General features: G+C 44.7%; 1 protein-coding gene across 2 annotated transcripts in view; it reads left to right on the top strand.

Annotated features, from left to right (window-relative positions):
* The first annotated feature begins 308 nt into the window (after positions 1-308).
* Positions 309-25153, top strand: part of SNX8 (sorting nexin 8) — a 36459-nt gene continuing 11614 nt past the window's right edge. Inside the window, exons 1-4 of one of the 2 annotated variants that reach the window (XM_045543003.1) lie at positions 361-445; positions 16458-16586; positions 22113-22303; positions 24386-24503. In XM_045543003.1, the coding sequence (XP_045398959.1) occupies positions 22163-22303; positions 24386-24503 (259 nt within the window). In that variant the 5' untranslated portion in view covers positions 361-445; positions 16458-16586; positions 22113-22162. Of the gene's footprint in view, positions 446-16457; positions 16587-22112; positions 22304-24385; positions 24504-25153 lie in introns of both variants that reach the window. The other variant, XM_045543002.1, reaches the window with a different exon arrangement.

Below are 25153 nucleotides of genomic sequence, written 5' to 3'. Positions count from 1 at the left end.
CAGCGGGTGCCGCCAAGGCAAAGCGCCCCGGGGCTAGGATACAGGGAGCGCGCGCAGCCGGCCCGCACCTTGTCCACGTGGCCGGGGCGGTTCTCGGGGCGGGGCCCTGCCTGGTGTGGGTGTGGCTCGGCCTGGCGAGGGGCGTGGCGAGCCCGGTGGGGCGGGAAGAGGGCGTGGCTCGGCCGGCTGTGGGCGTGGCTCGGCCGGCCGAGCAGAGCGGCGAGCCCGGCAGGGGCGGCCTGTGGGAGGGGCGCGTCCGGACAGGGGCGTGGCGAGGCCGAGCGTGGGCGTGGCGAGGCGGGGCGCGGGCGGGCGGGCGCGGGAGGAAGTCACGTGGGCGTGCGGGCTCACATGACTGGCCGCACGATGGACCAGCAGCAGGAGGCTGCAGTCGCGGCGGCAGCTGAGGCGGAGGCTGACGAGGAGGCGGATCCCGCGGCGGCAGGTAGGGCGCGGGAAGGCTGCGGGCCCCCACTGCCCTCGGCGCGGCCCGGCGCCCCTCGGCCGCAGCCCGGGCCCCTCGGCTCGCCTTCTGCCCCGCACCGGCCGGGCCCGCGTGCGCCTGCACCGGGTCCCTTTGCCCCTTCCCGCGCCGGGAAGCCCGGGCCGTGCGGGGCCGGGCCGGAGCCACCTGTCCGGGCTGACGGCCGGCCGCGTCTTCCCGGGACTTTCGGGGACTTCCCCGGGACGGTTCCTCGCTCGCCGCCCCCAAATCCCCCGGCGCCCCGCGCTTCAGAGGCGGCCCTGTGGTCCCCGCCGGGCCACGCTGAGCCCTGGGGGACCATTTCCCCCGGACTTAGGGCGACTTTCCCAGCTACCTCCCCCGTTCCAGCGTTTGGCTCCTTTTCAGCTGTGTGGTCTCGGGCCGGTAATTTTACCTCTCAAGACCTGTTTTCTCGTCTGTGCATAGCTTGTGTTCTCTTTAAGGGATTTTAGGCTAATGCGTAGGGATAAACATGAAAAGCGATGCACGAGGATGGCCCTTATTCTCAGTGTTCCTTCATATGGACCTCCTAACCGTAGGAGAATACATGTAGGTGGATGTTGGTGTGAGTTGTGGTTTGTTCTTGGTGGAGGGGCACAAGCTTGCGGGACTCGTCCTGGGGGAAGCCTGGCAAGGTGTCCCCGAAGAGGCCATTGATTGAACTGCTTTCCAGAGGGTTGGTAGACAGGTTCTTAATTGGGGGGAAAAGGCAGAGGGAGTGACAGTGAAACTGTAGGGTAGGGAAGGCATTGCATTGGGCTTAATTGACGTGAAAGCCCCGTGTGTAGGCAGGATGTCCCTCCAGAATTGGTCTTTACTTATTTTTTCCTTTCACTTGTGTCTGTGTAGGGGGAAGCATGTGATGGCTCTTGCTGGTTAGAGCAGTATGTTCATAAGGTCACCTGTTGGAGCCCAGTGTGTGGGCCCTTGGCGGGACCCCTTGCATGGGGTCACTTGGAATGGGAAGTTGTGATTGGATCAGAATGCTTGTACCTCAGGTTGTAAAGCAATTCAGAGTCTCGGGAGGTGGTTCAGGGATGTCTTCTTTGCAGGTAGAGGGACTGCCATGAATGTTTCATAGAGGACTTACCTAATGGTTGTCATTATGGTGTGATTTATGGCTGCCTTTCTGGGAGACTGCCCTCCCTTTGACATCCCTTAGGTAGTTGGCCTTCCTAGGGGGCAGAGGTGATTTTTATCAGGAATGCTAATGATATCCACAGACTCTAGTACTCATACTGTGTAGCACTTAACAATTTACAGAGCACTTTCCTTTCCTGTAGCCAGGTGAATCTAAAAGTGGAGTTCACAAACTCGGGGTATAGCCTGTCATTTCATTCCACTTGAAACGTAGTGACCATTCTGGCAGGGAGATGAAGTGGTACAGCGCACATTTTTATACTGGGAAAACTAAAACCCAGAGGTAGGTAGTTTGCCCAAAGTGGGCAATATTAAGGGAGTGTGTCTTGGGGACCCTGGTTGAGTGAGCTGGAGTCAGAAAAACTAAGCCTTTGAGAATGAATTTTGTCCAGAGACTGTGTGTGTCTTAACTTTCACAAAATTTTGACTTCTTGAAGGAGTAATTGTGGCTCATGGGTATATAGTGAATTTCCTCTTCTCTGGGGTTCTGTCCACACAGCCAGAGCCCACCAGTAATATTCTGGTTTGGGTGTCTCTGTCTTTGCAGTGCCTTTGGGATTGCCAGAAAAAGTTGCACTCATCGTTTTCATCATTGTCTCATTATATTCGAATTCTTTGAAGGTTAAGCTGTGAATGCTTTAAGTTTTTAAGCATTCATAGGGTAAATCTTAAAAACTTAACCATCAATTAATTATGCAATATGTGGACAGACACATTTTCTTTTAAAAAAATATAGAACATTATAGAACAAGTTAAAGTTCCACCTAAATTGCAGTAAAATCCTCCCTTAACCAGAGGGTTGACTGTTATTTTCTGTTTGGGTTGGATCCTTTCAGTTCTGTTTTTGTATTTTATACATGTGTACTCAGAAAATATGTATCTCATTGTATGTATATGCCCATGTTTCCCTAGGATAGTGAATTAGTTTTCTGTTGCTGCTGTAACAAATTACCACAAATTTGGTGGCTTAAACAATAAAAATTCATCGTCTCACAGTTCTGGAAGTCAGTAGTCCAAGGTAAGTTTTATTGGGCTAAAATCAACGTGTCCACAGGGCTGTGCTGCCTTGAGCTCCAATGGAGACCTGTTTCCTGTCCTTTCCTGCTTCTAGACATTCCTGCATTCCTCTGCCCAGGGTCTCCTTTCTCCAGCAGTGTTGGGCCACGTCTTTCTCATGCTGCTTTCTCTCTGATTCTCCCTCTCTTTTCTACTTCTTCCACTTTTAAGGACCGCTGTCATTACACTGAGCCTACCCGGATAATCCAGAATAATCTCCCTATTTTCAGGTCGTCTGATTAGCAACCTAAATTTCATCTGCAACTTTAATTCCCCTTTGCCACGTAACATAACATATTCACAGGTTCCAGCGATTAGGATGTGGACATCTTTTGGGGGTATTATTCTGCCTACCACAAATAAATACCCTAGGAGTGGAATTGCTGGGTCGTAGCATTTGCACATTTTTTGTTTTAACAGATACTAACAGATTATCCTCTATGGTGGCTCTTACCAGTTTATACCTATAACAGCAATGTATTAAAAGGATCCTTTCTCCATAACCTCATCAACATTAAATACCATTTTTAATTTAATTAATTAAATTTATTCATTTTATTTCCGGGAAAGAGAGAGTCTCTGGCATGGGCTGAAGGTGCTCTCTCTTCCAAATACTATTTTTTAAAACTTAGAAAAATTAAGAGAGTATTTTCATTTTTGTTTTAATTGGCATTCATTATTGGTGAGGTTTAGTTTCTTGTAATTTTTCCTCGTGTGGTCTCTCTGACTTGACTGTTTATGTCTTTTGCTCATTTTCTTATGGGATTGTCTTTTTTCTTATTGATTTGTAGCAGTTATTTTTGTATTTTGGATACTAACCCTTTGTGGATTTTTTTTTTTTTTTTTTTTGGAGACAGGATTTCTCCTCTGTTGCCCGGGCTGGAGTGCAGTGGTGTCATCGTAGCTCATTACAACCTCAAACTCCTGGGCTAAAGCAATCTTCCCGCCTCAGCCTCCTGAGTAGTTGGGACTACAGGCGCGCACCACCACACCTGGCTAACGTTTTAAAAGTTTTTGTAGAGATCAGGTCTTCTTATGTTGCCCAGGTTGGTCTCTAACTCCTGGCCTCAGGCAATCCTCCCCCTTGGCCTTCCAAAGTGCTGTGATTACAGATGTAAGCCACTAAGCCTGGCCCCTTTGTGGATTTTATATTGAAAGTATAACTAAAAATATCTGTTTGACCAGAACATTCTGTTCCCTGACTGTGCCAGATAAGAGTTTATTTCAGAGCCTGTTCTGAGGTTATAAAGCTCAATGATTGTGACATACAATAAGAATGACAAAAGTGAGTGTGCTGTATGTGCTTGATCTTCTAAGCTGAATTTTCAGGATTGAATAATACACTGATAAAAATGTATACAAGTTACCACTGTGTATCATAGCTCTGCTTTATGTAATCCTATGGACCGAATTAGTTTTTAGAACCAGGGAGAATCACGCTTCGCTTGTGCTAGTGTGGCTCATTATGATGGCATTCCATACGTTCCATTCACTTGGAAGCTCCAAGCACGTTGTCTGTGCATAGCCTGGGGATGGTGCCTGGTGTTGTCTGGTCAGGGCCCAGGGCCTTGCTGACCACCTGGGCCCACGCTGCTCTGGCCTGGGTACTTTACACTGACCCTGGGCTCTCCCCACCCCTCACTGCAGACCCTCGCCTGCCACCTCTTCTCTGGTGTATACATTTGTCAAAATCCATTGAGCTGTCACTGAAGATTACGTATTTTATGGTGATTAAATTATACCTCAACGTGTTCACATTAAGGAAATAACCTTTTGGTCCACCCCTTTCCCCTCTGTGACATGCTCTTTGTAAACTCCTGAGGGCAGAAACCTCCTTTTCTTTACATCTAGTGTCTAGAATAATATCTCCTACGTGGAAGAGTCTCAAATATTTGAATAGAATTACATTTTTGTCATTTTTTGAAAGATGGTATCACATTTTAGTGTGATAACAATGCAAATAGTTACTCCCCCAATAGTTTTTGTTCTTGGTCTCCCTCTCCCTCACTGGCGTACACATACACAATTTGCAAGGTAAAATGTGTCAATTTGAAGAAAGAGGAACTAACTGAATCACTATTATGTAGAACAGATTTTGCCAGAATTTGTGGTTAGCAAGAAAGTGATGTGTTCCGGGTGGGGGAATTCTGTTTTGGTATTTTTTTTTTTTCCTGAGAAAAATACCGCACAAAAAAGGATGTTTAACCCATCCTGTTTGCTGAGGCAGTGGGCAGAGACTGGGGGCGATCATGTTGCTGGAAAGACGTGGGGCCTCATAGGACCGGCTGCATCTGTTCAGAGGAGCCACCCAAGGTGATCAAAACCGTGGTGGTTGCAGGTGGGAGGCCCAGACCCTGAGATGTGTGGAGAACGTGGTAACTGGTCGTGTTGCAGAGTGAAGGAACGATGTAGCCCTCTGAAGAGCTGGAGCGTTGTCACGCTTTTCACATTTTTGTTATAGAATCACTAAAAAGTTATAATCAGACTTAAGGGGTAGAAGTTCTTTGTGAAGAACTGGTGTTAAAGTATCATGATATTTTTTTTCTTTTTGTGAAGAATTGGTATTAAAATATCATGTAGGACCCCTTTAGGGTGGACCCAGGAGAGACTGAAGTGTATGTTCTGTGGAGTTGAGCTCTGGGAGACTCTGGTCCATTCTTCGTGCTGTTTTCTATTGTAGAACGAGTTTTGCTGTTTCTGTTGTGCATAAGGAGGTGTTTGGTGGGGGTCTTTTAGCTCCCTTAAGGATTTTGGAGTTTGTGTGCTAAGCAGATTTACAGTGAAGTTACATGAAGTTTGATTAACTCCGGGAAGCTCCGTATAGACTGGAGAGAGTTTGGGTTAGGTAATACTTCTGAAGAAGTACAATTACATTATTTTCTAAGAATCTCCCAAAACCTGGTTTGTGCTGGTGTCTACTAGGAGCCTCATGAATGAGTTGTAATCAGATCTAGTAAAATTTTATTGTTGTATGTGAATTGGTGCTTTGAGAAAATTTTGTTATGCAAGTAATATAACCACAAGTACACGTATCTTATAAAGATGAATCACCCATAATTCTACCACTTTAACGCAGCTACTGCATTTTAGTGTGTTTCCTCTTTTCCTGTGCATGTGCTTTTTATGTAGTCATCATCATAGTATATATACATTTTTATTATCAGTTCTTTTCAGTATAGACATTTTTCTATACTGCCTAATAGTTTTCATGATTTTTTACTTAATGTTTCCATGGTAATACATCAAGGAATATAATATTTTTGCTTCCAAAGTGCTAATGTTATTAATATAAAATTTGAGTTAAAAGGTACTCTTGCCACATTTTCCAGAAAAATGATTCTTTAAATGGAATCCGTATTAAAAATTGTCATAATTATGGAACTTGGTCCAAAAGACAAAGTCTTTGTCACCTGCCACTCCCTGCCCCAGGTCACCCACCAAACTAGTTCTGCGCCCTGGAGGCGATCACTGTTATCAGTTGTGTATGTGCATCCAGAGTTTTAGTAAAACAAAATTTTTGGGCTTTGAGTGCTCCAGAGATGTCCTTAGATGACCTGAGAGATATTCTGTTAAATAACCTTCTTACACAAATCTGAGAACTGGGCTCCTTCACCCCATGAGGCCAACCACAGAAAGTATATACTGTGTGACTCCAGTTTATACACAATTCAAAGACATGCAGACATAGACTCTGTTGCGTAGGGACACACACATGGGTGATAAGACTGTGAATGGAAAGCAAGGAAAGTACCGGGAGAGTTAGGCCAGTGGTCCCTCCAGCAGGAGGAAGGGGCTCTGAACTGTAAGGGATGCAGAACATGGGGGCTTCTGGGGTGCTGACTGTTTTTAAATCTTGACCTGGATGGTGGTTACACGTGTGTTCAATATGTAACTTTGTTTACGTGTCCATAGCAGTTTTATACCCCTTTCTGTGTGTTTCACGATATGAAACGTTGGGGAAAACCTGAGATGGCTGGCACAGGTGGTTGCAAGGGATCCTTAAGATGGTCGTGCACGAATATTCACACCCCCGTAGCATTTGCTCTCTAATTTGTATTGGATTTTCTTGGAGGGAGGGAGGTATGTTTACAGTGGAGTATGTTTTACTGTACCAGTGGTCACTCCTGATGGGGAATCCTACAGTAGGTCAGCAGGATGTCTCCTGGCTTCAGCTGTTTCTGAGGCGTCTGAATTTTGTTGGTTCTGGCCTAGCACTCTGTTGAGTCCAGCTGTTTTGGGGGCCTCTGGGAAGCACAGCTGGAAGGAGGACCCGGACCCTTGGGGCCTCTGGCATCTGTGGGAAGCAGGAGGGATGTCTGGGAATCTCACTTGCTGTTAAAAGCATCTGTTTGGCAAAGGTAATCTGCTGTCAGGGAGAGTCACATGATATTCATGACTTAGCACCGTCAATTATCTTTAGAACTGAAATTTCACCTCCTGACTCCTGAGAAATGCTAGTCCAGGTGGGGAGTGGATCTGTCTTTCAAGATTTGGCCACTTACTGCTGGTGTTTTGTACCAAAGGGAGATTGAAAATTGCATTTTCAGCGCTTTGGAGTCAGGAAGGTCTGTGTGTGCGTGTGCAGTTCTTTATCGCAGGGTGGCACGTGCATGGCCTGTCTTCCTCCATAGGCTAGATAGGAAAGGAGGCGCTCTCGGGAGTTTCTGCAAAAGTATAAAGCTTAATGGTGTCGTATGTAAGTGGGCGTGCTTTCCCCTAAGGTGGGCTACTTAGTGAGTAGAAAGTACTCCCATCTGCTCGCCTTCCTGGTGGGATGGGTTTGTGGGAAGGTGCCTGGGTGCAGAGCAGTGGCAGGAGCATGAGTCATGCCAGGTCCCAGCTCTGTCAGAGCACGGCCCGTGTGCCCTCCCTGCCCCTTGAGGGCCTTACGTGTGAACAGCAATCCTGGGAAGTAAGTGGTCTTACCCCTGCTTTACCAATGAGGAAACTGAGGCACAGAGGTTTGGTAACTTGCCCACGTCCACACAGCTGGTAAGTGGTGGCACCAGGACTCAAATGCGGACAAGTGGCCCGCAGCTGGGAAGCGGCAGGTGTGCCGCTTTTACGAGCCCCCTTTAGGATTTGCTTATGGCCTCTTTAACCATTCCTAGACTGGACTGTCCCTCTTTGTTTGTTTTTTGTTACAGTGAGATAGTTGCATATGACTGTTCTCATAAACGCCACCAAAGACTTTTGTGATAACGCCCTCCTTCTCTTTTCAGAACAGGAATGCACTTTATAATTCTGAACTAGGATGTAAGGAAAGAGCATGGAAATTCAGAATGTGAATACTTCAGGGGCTGAAGTAGTTTGGTAGGATAAGGGTTACTTGTCCAATTCAAGTTTGGGTTTAAGCTCTGCAACACGTCTACTGAAAATATTCGGTTCACTCTGAGCAGCAGGGCGTGGAACAGAGTCTGTTTCCATTTGAGTTGAATGTAGTATCTCCTGAGGTCCCAGCTCTCAGAAAACAAGTCACTTGATGAGTTCTGTGAAGCACAGGCTGAGTTCCCTTAGCTAATTAGGATATTCAGAATGTCTTAGTTCCCCGATCTTGGAGTTTTGGGGCATGTAGACACCAGATGAGAATCTAGCCAGCCTTCTTTGCATGGAAAACTAGGTCTCCAGATTTAGTGCACATATAGCTGTGGGGGAAAATCTGATGAAATATTTCTCTTCCTGTGACATTCTTCACAGTTCCTAATTTGTTCTTGCCGACTTCCGAGCCTTACGTTTTCTGGTTGATTAATTGCATTCCTGGTTGTCTGCCCTTCAGGCAGCGGAAAGGTTGGGAACCCGCCTTGTTCCTTGTGATGCCTATAGCAGATCAATACGTGTCTGTTTAAATGGAGGTAATTGTACCACATGGCTTACAATGTCGGGTGACAGTTTAGAGTCTTTGAGGGACCTGATTCGGTTGTGGCTGCAGGTCCTCATTGAGCCTTTGCTGGGATTAAGACAGACTTGGTCCTGTCGGATATTCTGGCATATTTTCATTTTCATGTCGGCAGAGTCACTTTCAGACTGAGGCAGCCAGAGCCAGGAGGAGGGTTTAGGGAAAAAAAAAAAAAACAAACCCAAAGAGGGATCGAATTTAGTTAAATAGAGACAAGGATTCTTTTTGGAAGTTCCAGCTCCTACTTGGTAAGTTATTCCAAGATTTCCTAAACTTGTTAAAATAGTATTCCTTTTAAACTTTGGAGAAAGTCGTTGGACCTTCCCACATATAAACATTACAAAAATGAGACCCAAGAGGTGTTTTGAGGAATAAACTGAAGTTGAATGGGTCGTTTTAGAAGTGGCTTTGGTGGGATTTGTGGAGAAGTGGGGGTCCGATAGCCCTGTGTGGGCGGCACTGATGTGAATCTGGGAAAATCGCCTGTGAGATGACTGTTTTCGGCACTGTACTTCAGTTTGGTGACATTTTAAGTAAACTAGTGATTTTTTTTCCCCCTTGTGGTCTGGTCTCTTGCATCTCCCATGTTGTTCTTGTGTGTCGGGGGCGGGGGAGGGGGCTGTGCACGTGCATGGAGTTCACGTGCAGTTCCCTGGGTCTCAGGACGGTTCACGGTCTGTTTGTGATTATTCGAGGAATCTCGGGAGTGGTTTGGTTCTTGATGAGAACAAGATGCCATCGTCACATCAAGAAAGGCAGCACTTCAGGGCATACTCACCCTGGTCAGCGGCCCACTGGGTGTGTGGTTTGCTCTGAGAATTTGGCATCTACCATACAGGCCCAATGAAAGAGAAAAGCTCAGGCCTTGGGCCTTGTGCTAGGTGCTATCACATTTTGTTTTTCTGTTTTTTTTTTTTTTTTTGAGATAGAGTCTCACTCTGTCACCAGGGCTAGAGTGCTATGGCGTCAGCCTAGCTCACAGCAACCTCAATCTCCTGGGCTCAAGTGATCCTCCTGCATCAGCCTCCCAAGTAGCTGGGACTACAGGCATGCACCACCGTGCCTAGCTAATTTTTCTATAAATATTTTTAGCTGTCCATATAATTTCTTTCTATTTTTAGTAGAGACATGGTCTCGCTCTTGCTCAGGCTAGTCTCAAACTCCTGAGCTCAAGCAATCTGCCCGCCTCGGCCTCCCAGAGTGCTACGATTATAGGTGTGAGCCACCACCCCCGGCCCATCAAACACTTTTTAACAGCTATTATGAATAATGCTGCTCTGAGCATTCATATGTGGATATATGTTTTATGTAAACAGATATTTTCATTTCTCATGGGTGTGTAATTAAGAGTGGAATTGCTGGGTTCAATATTGTTACCTGTATGTAACCTTTTGGGTAACTGCTAGACTGTTTTCCAAAGCAGCTGAACCATTTTACATTCCTGCCAGCAGTACGTGAGGGTCCTAATCTTCCCCTCCTCATTAGCACTTGTTGTTTGTCTCTTTGATTCTAACCATCTTGTTGGGTGCAAAGTGGTATCTCATTGTGGTTAGACATCTTTTCATGTGCTTGTTGGCCATTTGTACATCTTTGGAGAAATGTATATTCAAATTCTTGGCAAGTCTTCAGCATTAGGTAATTTGTCTTTTTGTCTTTTTTTTTTTAATTGAGTTGTAGGAATTCCTTGTATATTCTAGATACAAATCCCTTATCAGTTCATGCTTTCAAATATTTTGTTCCATTGTGGAGGTTGTCTTTTCACTTTCTTGATGGTATCTTTTGCAGCACAACAGTTTTTAATTTTGATAAAGTCCAGTTTCTCTATTTTGTTCTTTTGTTGCTTGTGCTTTTGGTGTTGCAGCTAAAAAGTCTTTGCCTAACCCAAGGTCATAAAGATTTACTCCTGTATTTTCTGCTGAGAGGTTTGCAGTTGTAGCTCTTATGTTTAGGTCTGTGAACCATTTTGAATTAGTTATTGTGTGTGGTGTGTGAAAGGATTGGGCTTCATTATTTTGAATGTGGATACCCAGTTGTCCACAATAAAACACATTTTGGGTGCTCATACTATGTGCTGCACCCATGCTAGGCAGCAGTGGGAGATCAGGGCTCCCTAAAGAAGTACATGTTTTAGTTTGGGAGACACTCAAGAAGAAGATAGGTTGAGGAAGGCTCAAAAAGGAGACTCAAACCAGCCCTGAGTGTGAGGGAAGGATGAACAGGCTCCAGGTTGGCTCGGGAGACGCTTTGCTGTTGAAGTGGTCTTTGAACTTAGCTTGGAGGCTGGAGAGGGCTCAGTTCAGAATTCTTAGCTAATAAGTACCAGAGGACTCAGAGGGACCTTACGAGACTGTTTATTTGTACTTTGCTTCAAGGTAAAATCACTCAAGCCATTGCAGGAAGATGAACAGTGTTCTCTCACTGTGCTGGTCAGTTGTCCATATGGTGCACTGCGGCGTTACGTCATCAGCGTTTTCCTGTTCTTTTGGGGAAAAGTAGACATGGCTGAGAATTGGCAGAGAGGCTGTGGTGGAGGAGGGAAGATTCCGCCAGCATGAGGAGGTCATGCTTGGGACTCCCTGCAGGGGGTCCTGCTGACAGCATCCTCTGTGTCAGCAGCTGTTGCTTCTTGCTGTGGCTCACTGAGGCACAGTTCCCGGCCGGGAGACCTAACGTGAGATGTGTCGGAGGGCGTGGCAGTCATGCCAGTCCTTGATGAAGTTCTGTGGCTTTCTTGCTCATGTGAAGTGGATTCTTTTCATTCCTTGAGCAGCTTTTTAATGAGCATCTGCTATGTGCTTGGCATGTTCTTGATCACTGGGATACTGACTGTGAACAGAACAAAGACCTGCTCCCATGGGGTCGTGTTCTGTAGTGGAAGATGGACAATGCTCAGTAGACGTAATAAGTAAACGACATATGTTATGGCACTGTGGAAAAAAATGAGAGCCTGGGGAGGACCTAGGATGGGCAGGAGGTGATGATGGAAATGGTGGTTGTCACTGAGAAAACTGTCACCAACAAGGTGATGTCTGAGCTGAGGTTCGAAGGAGACACAGCAGCTGGTCTGGTGGATATTTGGAGACAGTGGGGCCCTGGCAGAAGGGACAGAGAGTACCAAGGCCTTAGGCCAGAGGTGCCCATTGTGTCTAGGGGACAGTGAGGAGGCCAGTGTGGCTGAAGAGGAGTGGACGAGGGGAGCAGCGGGAGGAATGTTGGCTGGCCAGAGAGAAAGAAGAATATCCTGGGAGGTGCGGTAGGTTTGAGGAAATTCTGCATTTCTCCCTAGTAATTGCTGTTCTGATCCCACGTGAGGAAGCTAAAATGTTAGCTTTTCCTTTTTCTGATGCTCTTAGGATATATTCGCTAGATCATCAATGTAGTACTGCAGTGACTCTTTGAATAGGGTTTCTAAAGAAAGTCTTGTTTGATACTTTTATGTTGGTGGTGTAGTATTGTTCATAATGGGTATGTAAAAGCCATCTAGAAGTATCTATTAGCAGGGAAAAAATGTGGAATTCTCTAGGAATTGATCCTAGGAATAGGGTAAAAAAAAGCAGCAAAATATTGTGTGTATGAGATTGTTCTTCTTGCTCATTGTAATGGCAAAAAACAGTAATAGAATGGCCAAGTGATTTTTAGTTTCATTCCTACGGTATGTAGTTACTACAGGTAATTAGTCTTAATAACTTAATAGGAATGTGGAACAGTGGTTGTAATGTAAAGGGGAAAAATCAGGATAAGATGATGAATTAATTGATTGTAACTTAGGAGGCACAGGCCTACCAGAATGAGAGAAAAAAAGGACAGAAAATACTGAGTATTGGCTCGTGTATGAGGCAGCTGGAACTCTTGCTGGTGGGAGTGTAAATTGGCTCAGTCGCTTTGGAAAACTGGAAATATTGACTAAGCTGAACATATGCAGATCCCATGATCTAGCAATTTTACTTTCAGATACATTATGTACCCAACAGAAACGTGCACATATGTCCACCAAAAAGCATGTGCTGGAATGTTCATAACAGTACTGTGAGTAATAGGAAAACACTGGAAACTACCGACATGCCCAGCAGCAGAAGGGTGAATGAATAAATGGTGGCACATTCACTTAGTAGAATCTGTAGCAGTGAGAGTGAATAGTCTATAGCTTTGTGCAGTGATGTGGGTGGATCTCACAGGCATATTGCTGAGGGAAAGGAGTCAGAAACAAAGGAGCTTACTGCTTGGTTGTGCTTATATATAGTATAAAAACAGGCCCAAAACCCCCTGCAAGAGCCCTAGGGTGTTAGAAGTCAGTGGTTACCCTTGGGGGTACTGACTAAAAGGGAACCCGAGGGAGTATTGGGTGCTAATTATGTTCTATTTCTTTGTCTGGGTGGGATTACATGGGTGTGCTCTTAGAAAATTGACTGAGCTGGACAGTTTTGATATGTACACTTTTCCATGTGTATGTTCTATTTCAATATAAAAAGTTAAAAAAGCTAATAGAAAAAGGGAAATACATATGCTTATAAATAAATATAATATTTATATATGTTTTGTGGAGATGTTTGTGGAGAAGTACAAAGACCTGCCTGGAAGTGATACCTGCCCAACCTAGGATAGCAGATACTTTGGATAGGGAAGTGGGGGTGATGTGCCTCTGTGACATTTTATTTATGAAATTAAAAACAAAAGGTAAAATGTTATCTTCAGTTAAATCTTGGTGGTAGATACGTGGATTCTGATATTTTCTGTACTTTTATTTATGTTTGAAATATTTAACAATTAAACCAAATATACATGCATTTAAAAGGTATGTAGGGATAAAGATTGGATGTGAAAAAACCCGATGTTAATAGTGATTATTTAAGTGGCTAGCAATTTAGGCATTTTGCGTTGATTTTCCAGAAAATTTAACTGAAATGTGGTTCTGTAGAAACATGGAAGCATGCAGAAAAAACATTTGACAAAATTCAGCACCCTTTTATGATAAGAACTCTTAACAAAATAGGCATAGATGGAACATACCTCAAAATTATAAAAGGCATATGTGACACACCCACAGCCAACATTGTACTGAACGGGGAAAGGTTGAAAGCTTTCCCACTGGAACCAGACAAGGTTGCCTGCCCACCGTCACCACTTCTATTTGACATAATGCTGGAAGTCCTAGCCAGAGCAGTCAGGCAAAAGAAGGAAATCAAGCATATCCAAATGGGGAAAGAAGAGGTCAAACTATTGCTCTTTGCTGATATGATCTTATATCTAGAAAACCCCAAAGAATCTGCCAAGAGACTCCTGGAATTGGTAGATAAATTCAGCCAAGTCTCAGTTTACAAAATTGATGTACACAAATCAGTAGCTTTCATATACACCAACAACAATCAAGCTGAGAATCAAATCAAAGACTCAATACCCTTCACAATAGCAACAAAGAAAATAAAATTCCTAGGAATATTTAACTAAGGAGGTGAAAGACCTCTATAGGGAGAACTATAAAACACTGAGGAAGGAAATTGCATAGAATGTAAACAAATGGAAAAAAAATATCATGCTCATGGATCGGCAGAATCAACATTGTTAAAATGTCTATACTACCCAAAGTGATTTGTAGATTCAGTGCAATCCCCATTAAAATACCAATGTCATTTTTTGCAGATCTAGAAAAAATAATTTTAGATTTTGTATGGAACCAGAAAAGAGCCCAAATAGTCAAGGCAACCTTAAGCAAAAAGAACAAATTGGGAGGCAACACTTTACCAGATTTCAAGCTATACTACAAAGCTATAGTAGCCAGCATGGTACTGGCACACGAATAGAGACATAAACCAATGGATCAGAACGGAGAACCCAGATATAAAACCATCATCATATTGCCATCTAATCTTTGAGAAAGCAGACAAAAACATATACTGGGGGAAAGAATCCCTGTTCAATAAATGGTGCTGGGAAAACTGGATAGCCAGTTGAAGACTGAAACAGGATCTGCACCTCTCACCACTCACAAAAGATAATTCATAATGGATAACAGACTTAAACCTAAGGCATGAAACGGTAAGAATTCTAGAAGAAAATGTTGGAAAAACTCGTACAGACATCACCCTAGGCAAGGAATTTATGAGGAAGACCCAAAAGCAATCACAGCAATAACAAAAATGAATAAATGGGACCTGATCAAATTAAAAAACTTCTGCACATCCAAGGAAACATTCATTAGAGCCAATAGACAACCTACAGAATAGGAGAAAATATTTGCATGCTACACATCTGATAAAGGGCTGATAACCAGAACCTACAAATAACTCAAGCAAATCAACAAGAAAAAATCAAACAACCCCATTAAAAAGTGGGCAAAAGACATGAACAGAAACTTTTCAAAAGAAGATAAACTAATGGCCAACAAACATGAAAAAAATGCTCAATCTTTCTAATCATTGGGAAATGCAAATCAAAACCACAATGAGATATCACCCAACTCCAGTGAGAATGGCTTTTATCAAAAAATCCCAAAACACCAAATGCTGGTGTGGATGTGGAGAGATAGGAATACTCATACACGACTGGTAGGACTGCAAACTAGTACAACCTCTATAGAAAGTAGTATGGAGATACCTCAAAGAACTAAAAGTAGACCTACCATTTGATCCAGCAATCCCACTACTGGGTATTTACCCAAAGGAAAAAAGGACATTTTTTAAAAAAGACACCTGTACCCAAATGTTTATAGCAACACAAGTCATAATCGCAAAGATGTGGAAACAGCCCAAGTGCTCATCAGTACAAGAGTGGAGTAATAAAATGTGGTGTATGTATATCGTGGAGTACTATTCAGCCATGAAAAAATGGTGAACTACTAATAATACCTCTTGTATTAACCTGGATGGAACTGGAGGCTAATATTCTAAGTGAAGTATCACAAGAATGGAAAAACAAACATCACATATATTCACCATTAAATTGGAACTAACTGAACAACACTTATGTGCACATATGGAAATAAAACTCATCAGAAATCAAGCAGATGGTGGGAAGGAGGATATGAGTAAATTCACAACTAATGGGTACAGTGCACACCATCCGGTGGATGGGCACACTTACAGCTCTTACTCAAACTGTACAAAAGCAATTTATGTAACCAAACGTTTGTACTCCTGTAATACTCTGAAATAAAATAAAATTTAAAAAGGTAGTCTGTATGGCATGTTACAACCTTATGCATGTGGAAAGCATGCAAAAATAAGCAAAATTAATATGGATGTATACAGATTTAGGGTTGGAGTGATTTTCTTTATTTCAGAATATCCTAATGTTAATATTCCATTAAATAAGTTATCAGTAAAAATAAACCTTAAAGACAAGGAAAGTGGGACTGTGACAAGTGCTGTTTGCAGTGTGCTTGTGTAGGTAGGCACTTAAACGGCACAGTGGTTGTGGAACCGCCTTCGGCATGAGAGGGTCGTGGGTGAAGTTTGCTGCTTGCAGCTAGAAGCTCCTCTGTTCTCCCCACTCTGCTCCTGACTCCCTGGCTACGGAGTGCCGGACTCTCACTTCTGAGGCCTGGCTGTGGCGGTGATAAGGATGAGGAAACTTCTGCTTCCATTTCCTGAGGGCAGTTAATTTCAGAGTGACATAGTAGCTTAGAGAAGTTTTTAATCAAAGGTAGAAACAGTTTCATGAACTTGAGAAGGAATATTTATGTAGAAAATTGAGGACATCTGCTGACTCCATTTCATTTTATTTCAGTGGAAAAGTTGTAGTCTGGAATGTGACTGTTTATTTTCCCTACCTGGGTGATTAATAAAAGCAAGGCAGTAGCATTCATGAGCACCTGATTTCTGCTGTGTTTTGAGGCATGGGTCTAGGCAAGGGATTGAATTCATTTTCTCTGTTTGCCCATGACAGTGACTCTCAAACTGTGGACCCTGGACCAGCAGCAGCATCTGGGAACCATTAGAAATGCAAATTCTCAGGCCCAACCCCACACCTGTTTGAGAGGAGGTGCAGCCATCTGTGTTTGAACAAGCTCGCCAGGTGACTCTGACGCACACCCAATTTGGAGGATTTAGCCCAGTGACTGTGCCATCTCTTGCTGGTCCTCGCTATCCCTGTGCACTCTGGTGAACTGGCAGCCAAGGGCAGCAGCCTCCAGTGGTGGTAGAGCACTGAACTTCAAGTCTGTGTGAAGATGCAGTCAGTCCTCCCTGCCAGTAAACAGGACGAAAGGAACCTTACTCACTCCTGGCTCGTAAAGGCCAAATGCCCTATAATGGCACTAAAGCGCTTTACTCTGTAAAGGGCTCTCCTATCGTGGGGAGAACCCCAAGGAGTGCCTGGGCTGCATGGAGTTGGGGGCATCTCTGAGTGCTTAGTGCAGCCTGTGGGGTCGGGCTGGGTGGGTTTGGACTCTGGGTGGCAGCAGCAAGTGTCTTTCTCTGTGCACACTGTGCAGAAGTTTCCCAGAGTGTGATGTCTGCGTAGGTCAGATTTGCAAAAGGTTTGTTCAGGCAGAGGAGGGCAGGTGCTACAGCATGGTTTACTGGCAAATCCTGTTTCCCAAAGCTGTAGACTCTGGGCAGTATGGGCCAAGGATGTCAGCTGCTAACAGAATGTGTAGAGCTAGACTGCTCTGGGTTAGTGGCTGACTTGGGAATGCCTGGGCCCTTCAGTCCTGTGCCTGGTCTCTGTGACATCAGCCCCATCTTACAGCAGCATCTCTGCTCTCAGGGCAGTGAGGTGTCCAGAGAGGAGCATCTGTGTGTGAGCTCTGTGCAGCACGTGGAAGGCATTAATTTGTGGTCAGTCTGGGGTTAAGGGGAACACATTCTAAGTTTCAGTTAGTGGATTTGCAAAATCTTTTTCAATGGAACATGCTAAATCTGGGAGGCAGTTAGGGACATTTATTGAATGTTTTCTGTTTGCTGGTAGTTTCAGCTCTCCTGTCTCACTGAATTCTGCAGCACTCAGCCTGCGATCTGAGAGGCTGCTTCCTTCCCTGCTTCTCTCAGGTAGTTAGCGGCCTTTCAGGGCCTGGTTCTGTGTCGAGTCTGAACCCTGTAGTAAACGTAGTTCTGGGCCAGACGATTAGAGCAGGGAGGGGCCTTTTGGGGGTTGCTGTAATCAAAGCACAGGCGGGGATGGCCAAGGGGGGAGGGCACCTTATGCCCCCTTCCCGGATTGTGGTGGTGAGCTCAGAGGCGGCCGCTCGCCAGGCCACACAGCCTGGAAGTGGTGGAGGCCGGATTCCTCCCGGCATCTCCCAGTCAAGGCCCATCCTTTGTCCACAGCCTTTCCATAGGCGGCTGGCCGGCCTCTCATCTAGTCTGTTTTATCTCTGTGCGGCACTGCCTTACAGGGCTGCTGAGGTTACTTTAACAGACTGTCAGTTTGTGAGAGTATTGAAGTCTTGTCAGTAAACACCACATTGGTTCCCACAGAAAACTGGAATCCTCCTCCTTGCATGCTGCCCTTTCTGCAGTGTGGCCCACCGGGTAGCCTGTCTGAGATGATCTGTTTTCCTTCTTTTTTTAAAATAAGATTTGTTTTGAAAATATGGGCATCTTAGTTTAGTAAATTGATATTTGGAATCATAGCTTCTTATGACTGAAGCTTCTACAGAGGGTTTTTATGATGTTTGAGACCAGTCCAGAGCTAATGTGGTGTCTTTGATTTAAAATGTGTTTTTTGAGTTCTGTCTTTTAGATTCTCATGTGATCAAAGTTCAAATTCTTCACCAGCATGTGATCATTTGGTAATTGTTACTGAGTTTACATTCTGTCTTGGAGGATTATCTTAATAATCAGGAAAATCATAAAAATTAATGTTATACATGCTTAGTAGAGATAAATTACTGTGAAATTTTAATGGAGAGCTTTGGTGCCTTCCCCCACCCAGTTTATCTTTCCCCATTACCTTTTATTTTCCTTCTATTCTTCTATTACTACCTTCTTTTATGTTAAATAGCTATTTTCTAGTGTAATACTTTAATTCCCTTGTTTCTGTTACTACATATTTTTTTCGTTATCTTTGTGATTGCTTTGGGGATTATAATTAACATCTGAATTTATAACAGTCTAGTTGGGACTAATAAAAATTTAACTTTAATAGTGTATAAAACCTTTGCTCCTGTATAGCTTTATTCCTTTTCCTCTTCTTTGTGCTGCTATTGTCATACAAATTAAATCGTGTGCATTGTATGTCCATGAAACAGATTTATAATTACTGCTTTATGCACTTGTCTTTTACATCAGTTAGAAAAAAGTACAAATAAAAAATATGTTCATGCTGTCTTTTACATTCATTAGTGTAGTTACTTTGCTGCTGCTGTTTATTTTTTCACCTGCGGATTCATTTCTTGTAGGGCAAGTCTGTTAGCAACAAGTTCCTTCAGTCTCTGGTTATCTGGGAATGTCTTAGTTTCTCCTTTGTTTTTGAAGGGTAGTTTTGCTGAACATAGAATTCTTGGTTGGCTGTCTTTGTCTTTCAGCACTTTGAATATATCAATCACCCTGTAGCCTTCTGGGCTTCCTGGTTTCTGAAGAGACGCCAGAGGTCAGTCCTTTTAATCTCATTGAGGACTGCTCGTACTTGAGTTGTTTCTGTGCTGGTGCTTTTTCTTTTTTTCTTTTTTCCCCTTCTTTTTTGCGACAGAGTCTTGCTCTGTCGCCTGAGCTAGAGTGTTGTGGCAACAGCCTAGCTCATCCCGGGCTCGAGTGATCCTCCTGCTTTAGCCTCTCGAGTAGCTGGGACTACAGGCATGCACCACGATGCCTGGCTCATTTTTCTACTTCTCTTAGTAGAGACAGAGTCTTGCTCAGGCTGGTTTCGAACTCCTGGCCTCAAGTGATCCTCCTGCCTCGGCCTCCCAGAGTGCTGGGATTACAGGCGTGAGCCATCACACCCAGCAGTCCTGGTGCTTTTTGTCTTTGTCTTTTGCAGTTTGATCATTTTGATTGTGATGTATCTAGGTGTGAATCTCTTTTGAGTTTATCCTAGTTGGGGTTTTTTTAGTTATTTGATGTTTTTCATCCCAGTTTGGGAAAATTTTGACCAATATTTACTCAGATATTCTTTCTAACCCTTTCTCGTGCCCCTCTCTCTTTGTGACTCCCATTGTACGCGTGTCGGTGTGCTTGATGGTGTCCCACAGTCTCTGAGGGTCTGTTCATTTTTCTTTTACTGGAGCCGTCACAGTGGGTGGTGTCTTACTTGGCTGTGACTTGCATTCCATCGATGGTTAATGATGTTGAGCATCCTTTCATGTGCTTACTGGCCATTTGTATATCTTTGGAGACATGTCTGTGCAAATCCTTTGCCCATTTTTAAATTCGGTTATCTTTTTTTTTACTGAGTTGTAAGAGTTCTTTATATATTCTAGATACAAGTCCCTTATAAGATATGACTTGCAAATATTTTCTCATATAAAATTAATTTTCCCTTGTTACCTTTTTAGCATTATTTAGCTTTATTATTTTCTACATTTCTGTGCTCTAGATAAATAGGACTTTGCTTTTCTCTAGAGATACTCTTGCTTTTCATTCCTACAAACAGAATATCAGCAGACAATCACTCAGCAAACAGTCCCTAAGTCATTACTATGTGCCAGGCTGCTCCTAGCAGCCGGATGCATCAGAGAACAAAGCCGACTGGATCTTCACCCCGGTGGAGTTTGCATTCCGGCGCCAAGTCTTGGCTCCTTCCTGTCATTCTCAGGGTGCTCATTACAGATGGCTCCAGTTCTCCCTGGAGTGTGGGTACGTACAGGCCTCGCCTGGTCCTGCTGAATGGACAGATACATTAATGAGCTCATTGTGATGGCTCTGTCTTACCCATCACTGTGGTCCCTGGAGCAGGTACTTGAAGAAATGCTTGTTTTATTGACTGAGGATATTTGTACTCCCTGAAGAGTTTGTGTAGAGTTTTAAGGCTGTCAGAATATTTTACACGGAAAGGAGCTGGGTTGACTGGGATGACTTGGGGGAACAGATACACTCAAGAGCTGTGGTCCCCACACACATGTGGCTGTTAAAATATTGGGGATTCCTAATACACACACACACTCTCATACATGCATATGCACACTCCTTCACACTGTGGTCACTCAAACACACAAATACATCCTTGTACATACTCACATACATCTACATATGTATGCACTCAAACACACTCATACAAATATACACACATATGTACACACGTGTTTGCAAACATGTACACTCATACACATGTATGCACACACATCTATATACATTTTCCCTCCCCCCATGCATATATATTTTAACAAGTTATGTGCATGTGCTACTATCCTATGTGTTATGTATGTTACGAAAATACCATGAGGCTATAAATTAAAAAAGAAGAGATAAAAATATAAAAAACTGCTCATATTTTCTTCGTGAACCCCTAGGATTGTTTTGACCTTGGGTAGGTGCCCTCACTTGGGAGGTCACTGTTTTAGAGCATATAATACGGAGTTTTTGTGGGGAGTTTTTATGAGGGCTTTAGGGGTTCTCAAATAAATGTGAAGGTCTTAGTTTATTTTCTTAAGCTTTAACATCAATTAAACAGCTACATTTTAAATCCTAAAATGTGGAGTAGTTTCACAGATGAAAATCTAGCCACTAATTTTGTTTTAGAATGTGAGCCAGCATCTTGCACTCAAGAGTTGCTGTTGGAAGTAAATCATACAAAGTGATACAACCATAGCGTAGAAAACTTGTAAAATAGAGAAAAGAAACCTACACTCTGCTGTACTTATTTATAGTAAACTAATCGGAATAAGACCTTCCCCCTCTCTTTACTTCATAATTTTTTTTAACTGAAAAGATCTTCTTTTTTCTGTTTAGAACTCACTCTATATTAAAAACCAAACTGACTTTTTAAACATGATTTCCTTGTTTTGTCTTTCGTTTTTTGCAATTTGTTAGGCATAAAGTCTCTCTGTATTGCCTTTTGCTGCTTTTTGCCTTGTGGATGATTCATGGGTGACTTCTTGTCCACAAGGAAGCTGAAGTTTTAGGGCTTAATTCTTTGGTTTGTATGATCAGGAACCCTGACTATGAGCGGGCATGTAGTCTTGTCTTGTGTTTTCTTTCTTCTTTCTTTTTATAAATTGGAATGCTTGTTTGGCTTATGAAAGTAATATGTGTTAACTGTAGAATCAGTGGGACATATAGAAAATTATATGGCCAATTCCTTTTGTTTGAGCCCTTTATCTTGGCTGTAGAGGAAAAGAGGACTCATTTTTGCACATAATTTATAAGTATTTAACTTGGTTTTCCTTCCCCAAGTTAAAGACTGGACTTGACTTGGAAGTAGAAATGTGGGTGTATTTGCTGATTCACGAGCAGGTGGAAGCACCCAGGGTAGTGACTGTTTTGAGGGGAAGGACGTGTCCCCAGTGTCGGCTCTGTAGCATGAATGAGCGAGTGTGGCCTAGCCGAGGGTGAATTAGGCTGTGTGACATGGCCATAGTCCACGTGCTGAGCAAGCACACGGGAGAGGGAGGTTGTACTCTCTGGGCAGCTTCACCTTACTGAGCATTCATTTTCTCTCCTGCAGAGTTGCAAACACCCCAGGTTACCGAGGACAGGGACCCAGAACCCAGTCGAATGCAGATGCCGCGGGGGAACCCGCTGCTGCTGTCTTACACCCTGCAGGAGCTGCTAGCCAGGGACACTGTGCAGGTGGAGCTCATTCCAGAGAAGAAGGGCCTCTTCCTGAAGCACGTGGAATATGAGGTTTCCAGCCAGGTAACTGGCAAATTGTGCCTATGGCTGTGTGGGGGGTGTGGGGAGAAAGGGACAAGTCTCAGGTAGGACTGGTATGATGGGGAGAGGGGCTGAAGAGAGTATCCGAGTACCTGCCTTGCAGGTAAGATCCAAAACCTGATGGCAGAGTCGAGCTGGTGAGCAGATTTTCCCATTGGTCTGGTCCCTGCATCTCTTTTGGGCCTAGCCATGTTCCTGCCTGGCCCCACCTGGTCCGATCTGTCCTCGCCACCACGGTGCTCTGCAATCTGTTTCTTAGGAATCTCATACGATGGTCCTCAGAGCACAAACCTCGGATACAAGCTAGGCTGTTGGTACTTTTGCAATATTGGGAAACCCCTGAGGATTAGAATGTCAGCCCCATAGAATATGGACTCCTAAATAGCGAATCAAATTTTTTGGGCATAATCTCAGCACTTTGGGAGGCCAATGCGGGAGGATTGCTTGAGGCTAGGAGTTCAAGACCAGACTGGGCAACATAGCAAGACCTCGTCTCTACAAAAAAATAAAAAATTAGCTGGGTGTGGTGGTGTACACCTGTAGTTCCAGCTACTCAGGAGGATGAGGTGGGAAGATCACTTAAGCCCAGGAGTTTGAGGCTGCAGTGAGCTATGATGACACCGCTGCACTCCAGCCTGGGCAACTCAGTGAGACCCTGTGCCAAAAAAAATATTTTTTTTTGGGGTGGGATTGGCATGTCAGTCTAATCCCCTTTAATGACTCCACCTTCCTGTTGTTGGGGCACCCTGATAATCTGGGTTAATCAGATGCAGACACATGGGAGCAGGCTTGCCCCTTGAGTGTGTGGAGCCCATGTGGCACTAGCAGCATTGGGCTTTCTGTCCCTTCGTCCACTGTCTTTCAGTATCTTGGCTCTGTTGGAACAGATTTTGATGGGAGTTTTTGTTCTTTATCCTGTGGATTAAATAATTGATAAGCTAATACCATCCTTGTTTGGGGGATTCACACAGACAAAGCAGGGCCCACACCTGTGAGGGGGAGGGCAGCCCTGCCAGGGGTTGCTGAAAAGTCTCACCACCAGGTGGTCCCAGGTAAAGGTGTGTCTTGAGGACCGAGTGAGCAGGTCTCCTCTCCCTGCTGTCTGCTGTGTGTTGTATGAGCGCTTCTGTTTCGCTGGGTTTTAGTGCCTGTTACAGTGCTCTGTTCTAACACTTGTTGGGGCCAGAGGTGGGAGCCAAGAGAGGGAAGGGGGTCTCTCTAAGATTGTTTCATTCCCTAGGTAAACTGATCACTATACAGTGAACATTTGTAGAGGGGGCATTTTGCCTGGACACCTCCTGACATGTGAATGGGTCAGCCACCCACTGCCGGACGGGTGGGGAGCCTTGGGCTGTGTGCTTTCTCCAGCGTGTGCCCACCCCTCGCCCGCGCTGGAGTCTGGTAGATGCAAGTGTGCATGACGCAGGTGTAGCTTTGCAGACATGGGGACACCTGAGTGCGTGTTTTTCTGCATGTTGTGTATTTAATTTTATAGATACCTGCTCACACATGTTTCTTGGGTAAGCTTTTACATAGGTCTGGGTTAGGTTACTCTAGTGACTAGGACGCTGTCTTGGGGAGCCTGCAGTTTCATCAGTGATGGTGTTCACAACGGAGTTCAGTTCGTGAGCAAATCTGCTTGAGTCAGGTGTCAGCGCTGTTTCAGTTTATAGTCAGAGCTTGGTCTGCTCTTAGGCAGTGGGGTCCATTTCAGGAGGCAGTAGTGATGCTTGTGTTAGCGCTAGAGAAGTAAAGAATGTGTCATTCTTTACTTCATTCTTTGAAGGTTAGGATGGGTGCCCACCTCAGCAGTTACAACTCCTATAAAAAGTCAGAAGATCCATCAGGACAGATGGTTAAAAATGGCATTAAGAGCTATACAAAGTTTAAAAGCTGTATTAGCATACATTAAGGAATTATGGGCTTTTGCTTTTTGCGGAGGGCCCTGGGAGAGAATGTGAGTTTGGTAACATTATTTATCTGGGTCCCGTGGAGTGGCGGAGGGAGAAGGTAAGGGGAGATGATGAAATGTCTGTTCTGAACACTGAACCCTTTTTCTCGTAGCGCTTCAAGTCCTCTGTGTACAGACGGTACAATGACTTTGTGGTCTTCCATGACATGCTGCTGCACAGGTTCCCGTATCGCATGGTGCCGGCCCTGCCACCCAAGAGGATGCTGGGAGGTAAAGCTGGGTTTGCTGGAGACCCTGGGTAGGCAGGAGTGAGCCCAGCTCCTGGGTTCTGAGGTCCCGGCTCGGTGATAGCGCCATTGTAGACCGGGATGCCTGCCACTCCTGACTCATGGCCTGAGAGGGGCTGGTGGCAGGGCTGGCTATGGTGTGGGCCCCTTGGCATCTGGGTCACAGCTGAGGCAACGGTGCAGGGAGGGTGACCCTTGGCCCACCCGAGCCTTCTGGCTGATGACTGCCATGCTGGGAGGGCCCTTGCTGCGCCAGTGTGGAAGAAGGAAGCCTGCTTCTCCTTTCCGGAGCACAGTGGCCAGGACTTCCAGAGCTCCCGAGTAGGTGGGCAGGGGCACTGTTTGCTCACATGGTGGCAGTTCGTTTTGCTTTGCCTGCTTTTGTATAGCCATGGGAACCCGAGCCATGGGTACAACAGTAGCATTAGGTGATCTCACAGAAGAGAACAGAAGGAAATGTAAGGTAAGAAATCTAACTTGCATCTTAAGGGAGATGAAAACCAGGAAAGCTGCCACACCTTCATTGCTGCCCCTGAATACTGGCCAGGCGAGCGGTCACAGACAGCCTGTGAGCCCCTTCCACGCAGGCCTGTTTCCCCCAGGGCCCGAGAGTGCAGGGAGGCGGCAGTTGCC

This window comes from Lemur catta, chromosome 2 (genome assembly GCF_020740605.2).
Source record: "Lemur catta isolate mLemCat1 chromosome 2, mLemCat1.pri, whole genome shotgun sequence".
Classification (NCBI taxonomy): domain Eukaryota; kingdom Metazoa; phylum Chordata; class Mammalia; order Primates; family Lemuridae; genus Lemur; species Lemur catta.
The sequence above is the reverse complement of the archived record's forward strand: the minus strand, read 5'-3'. Positions and strand labels throughout refer to the sequence as shown.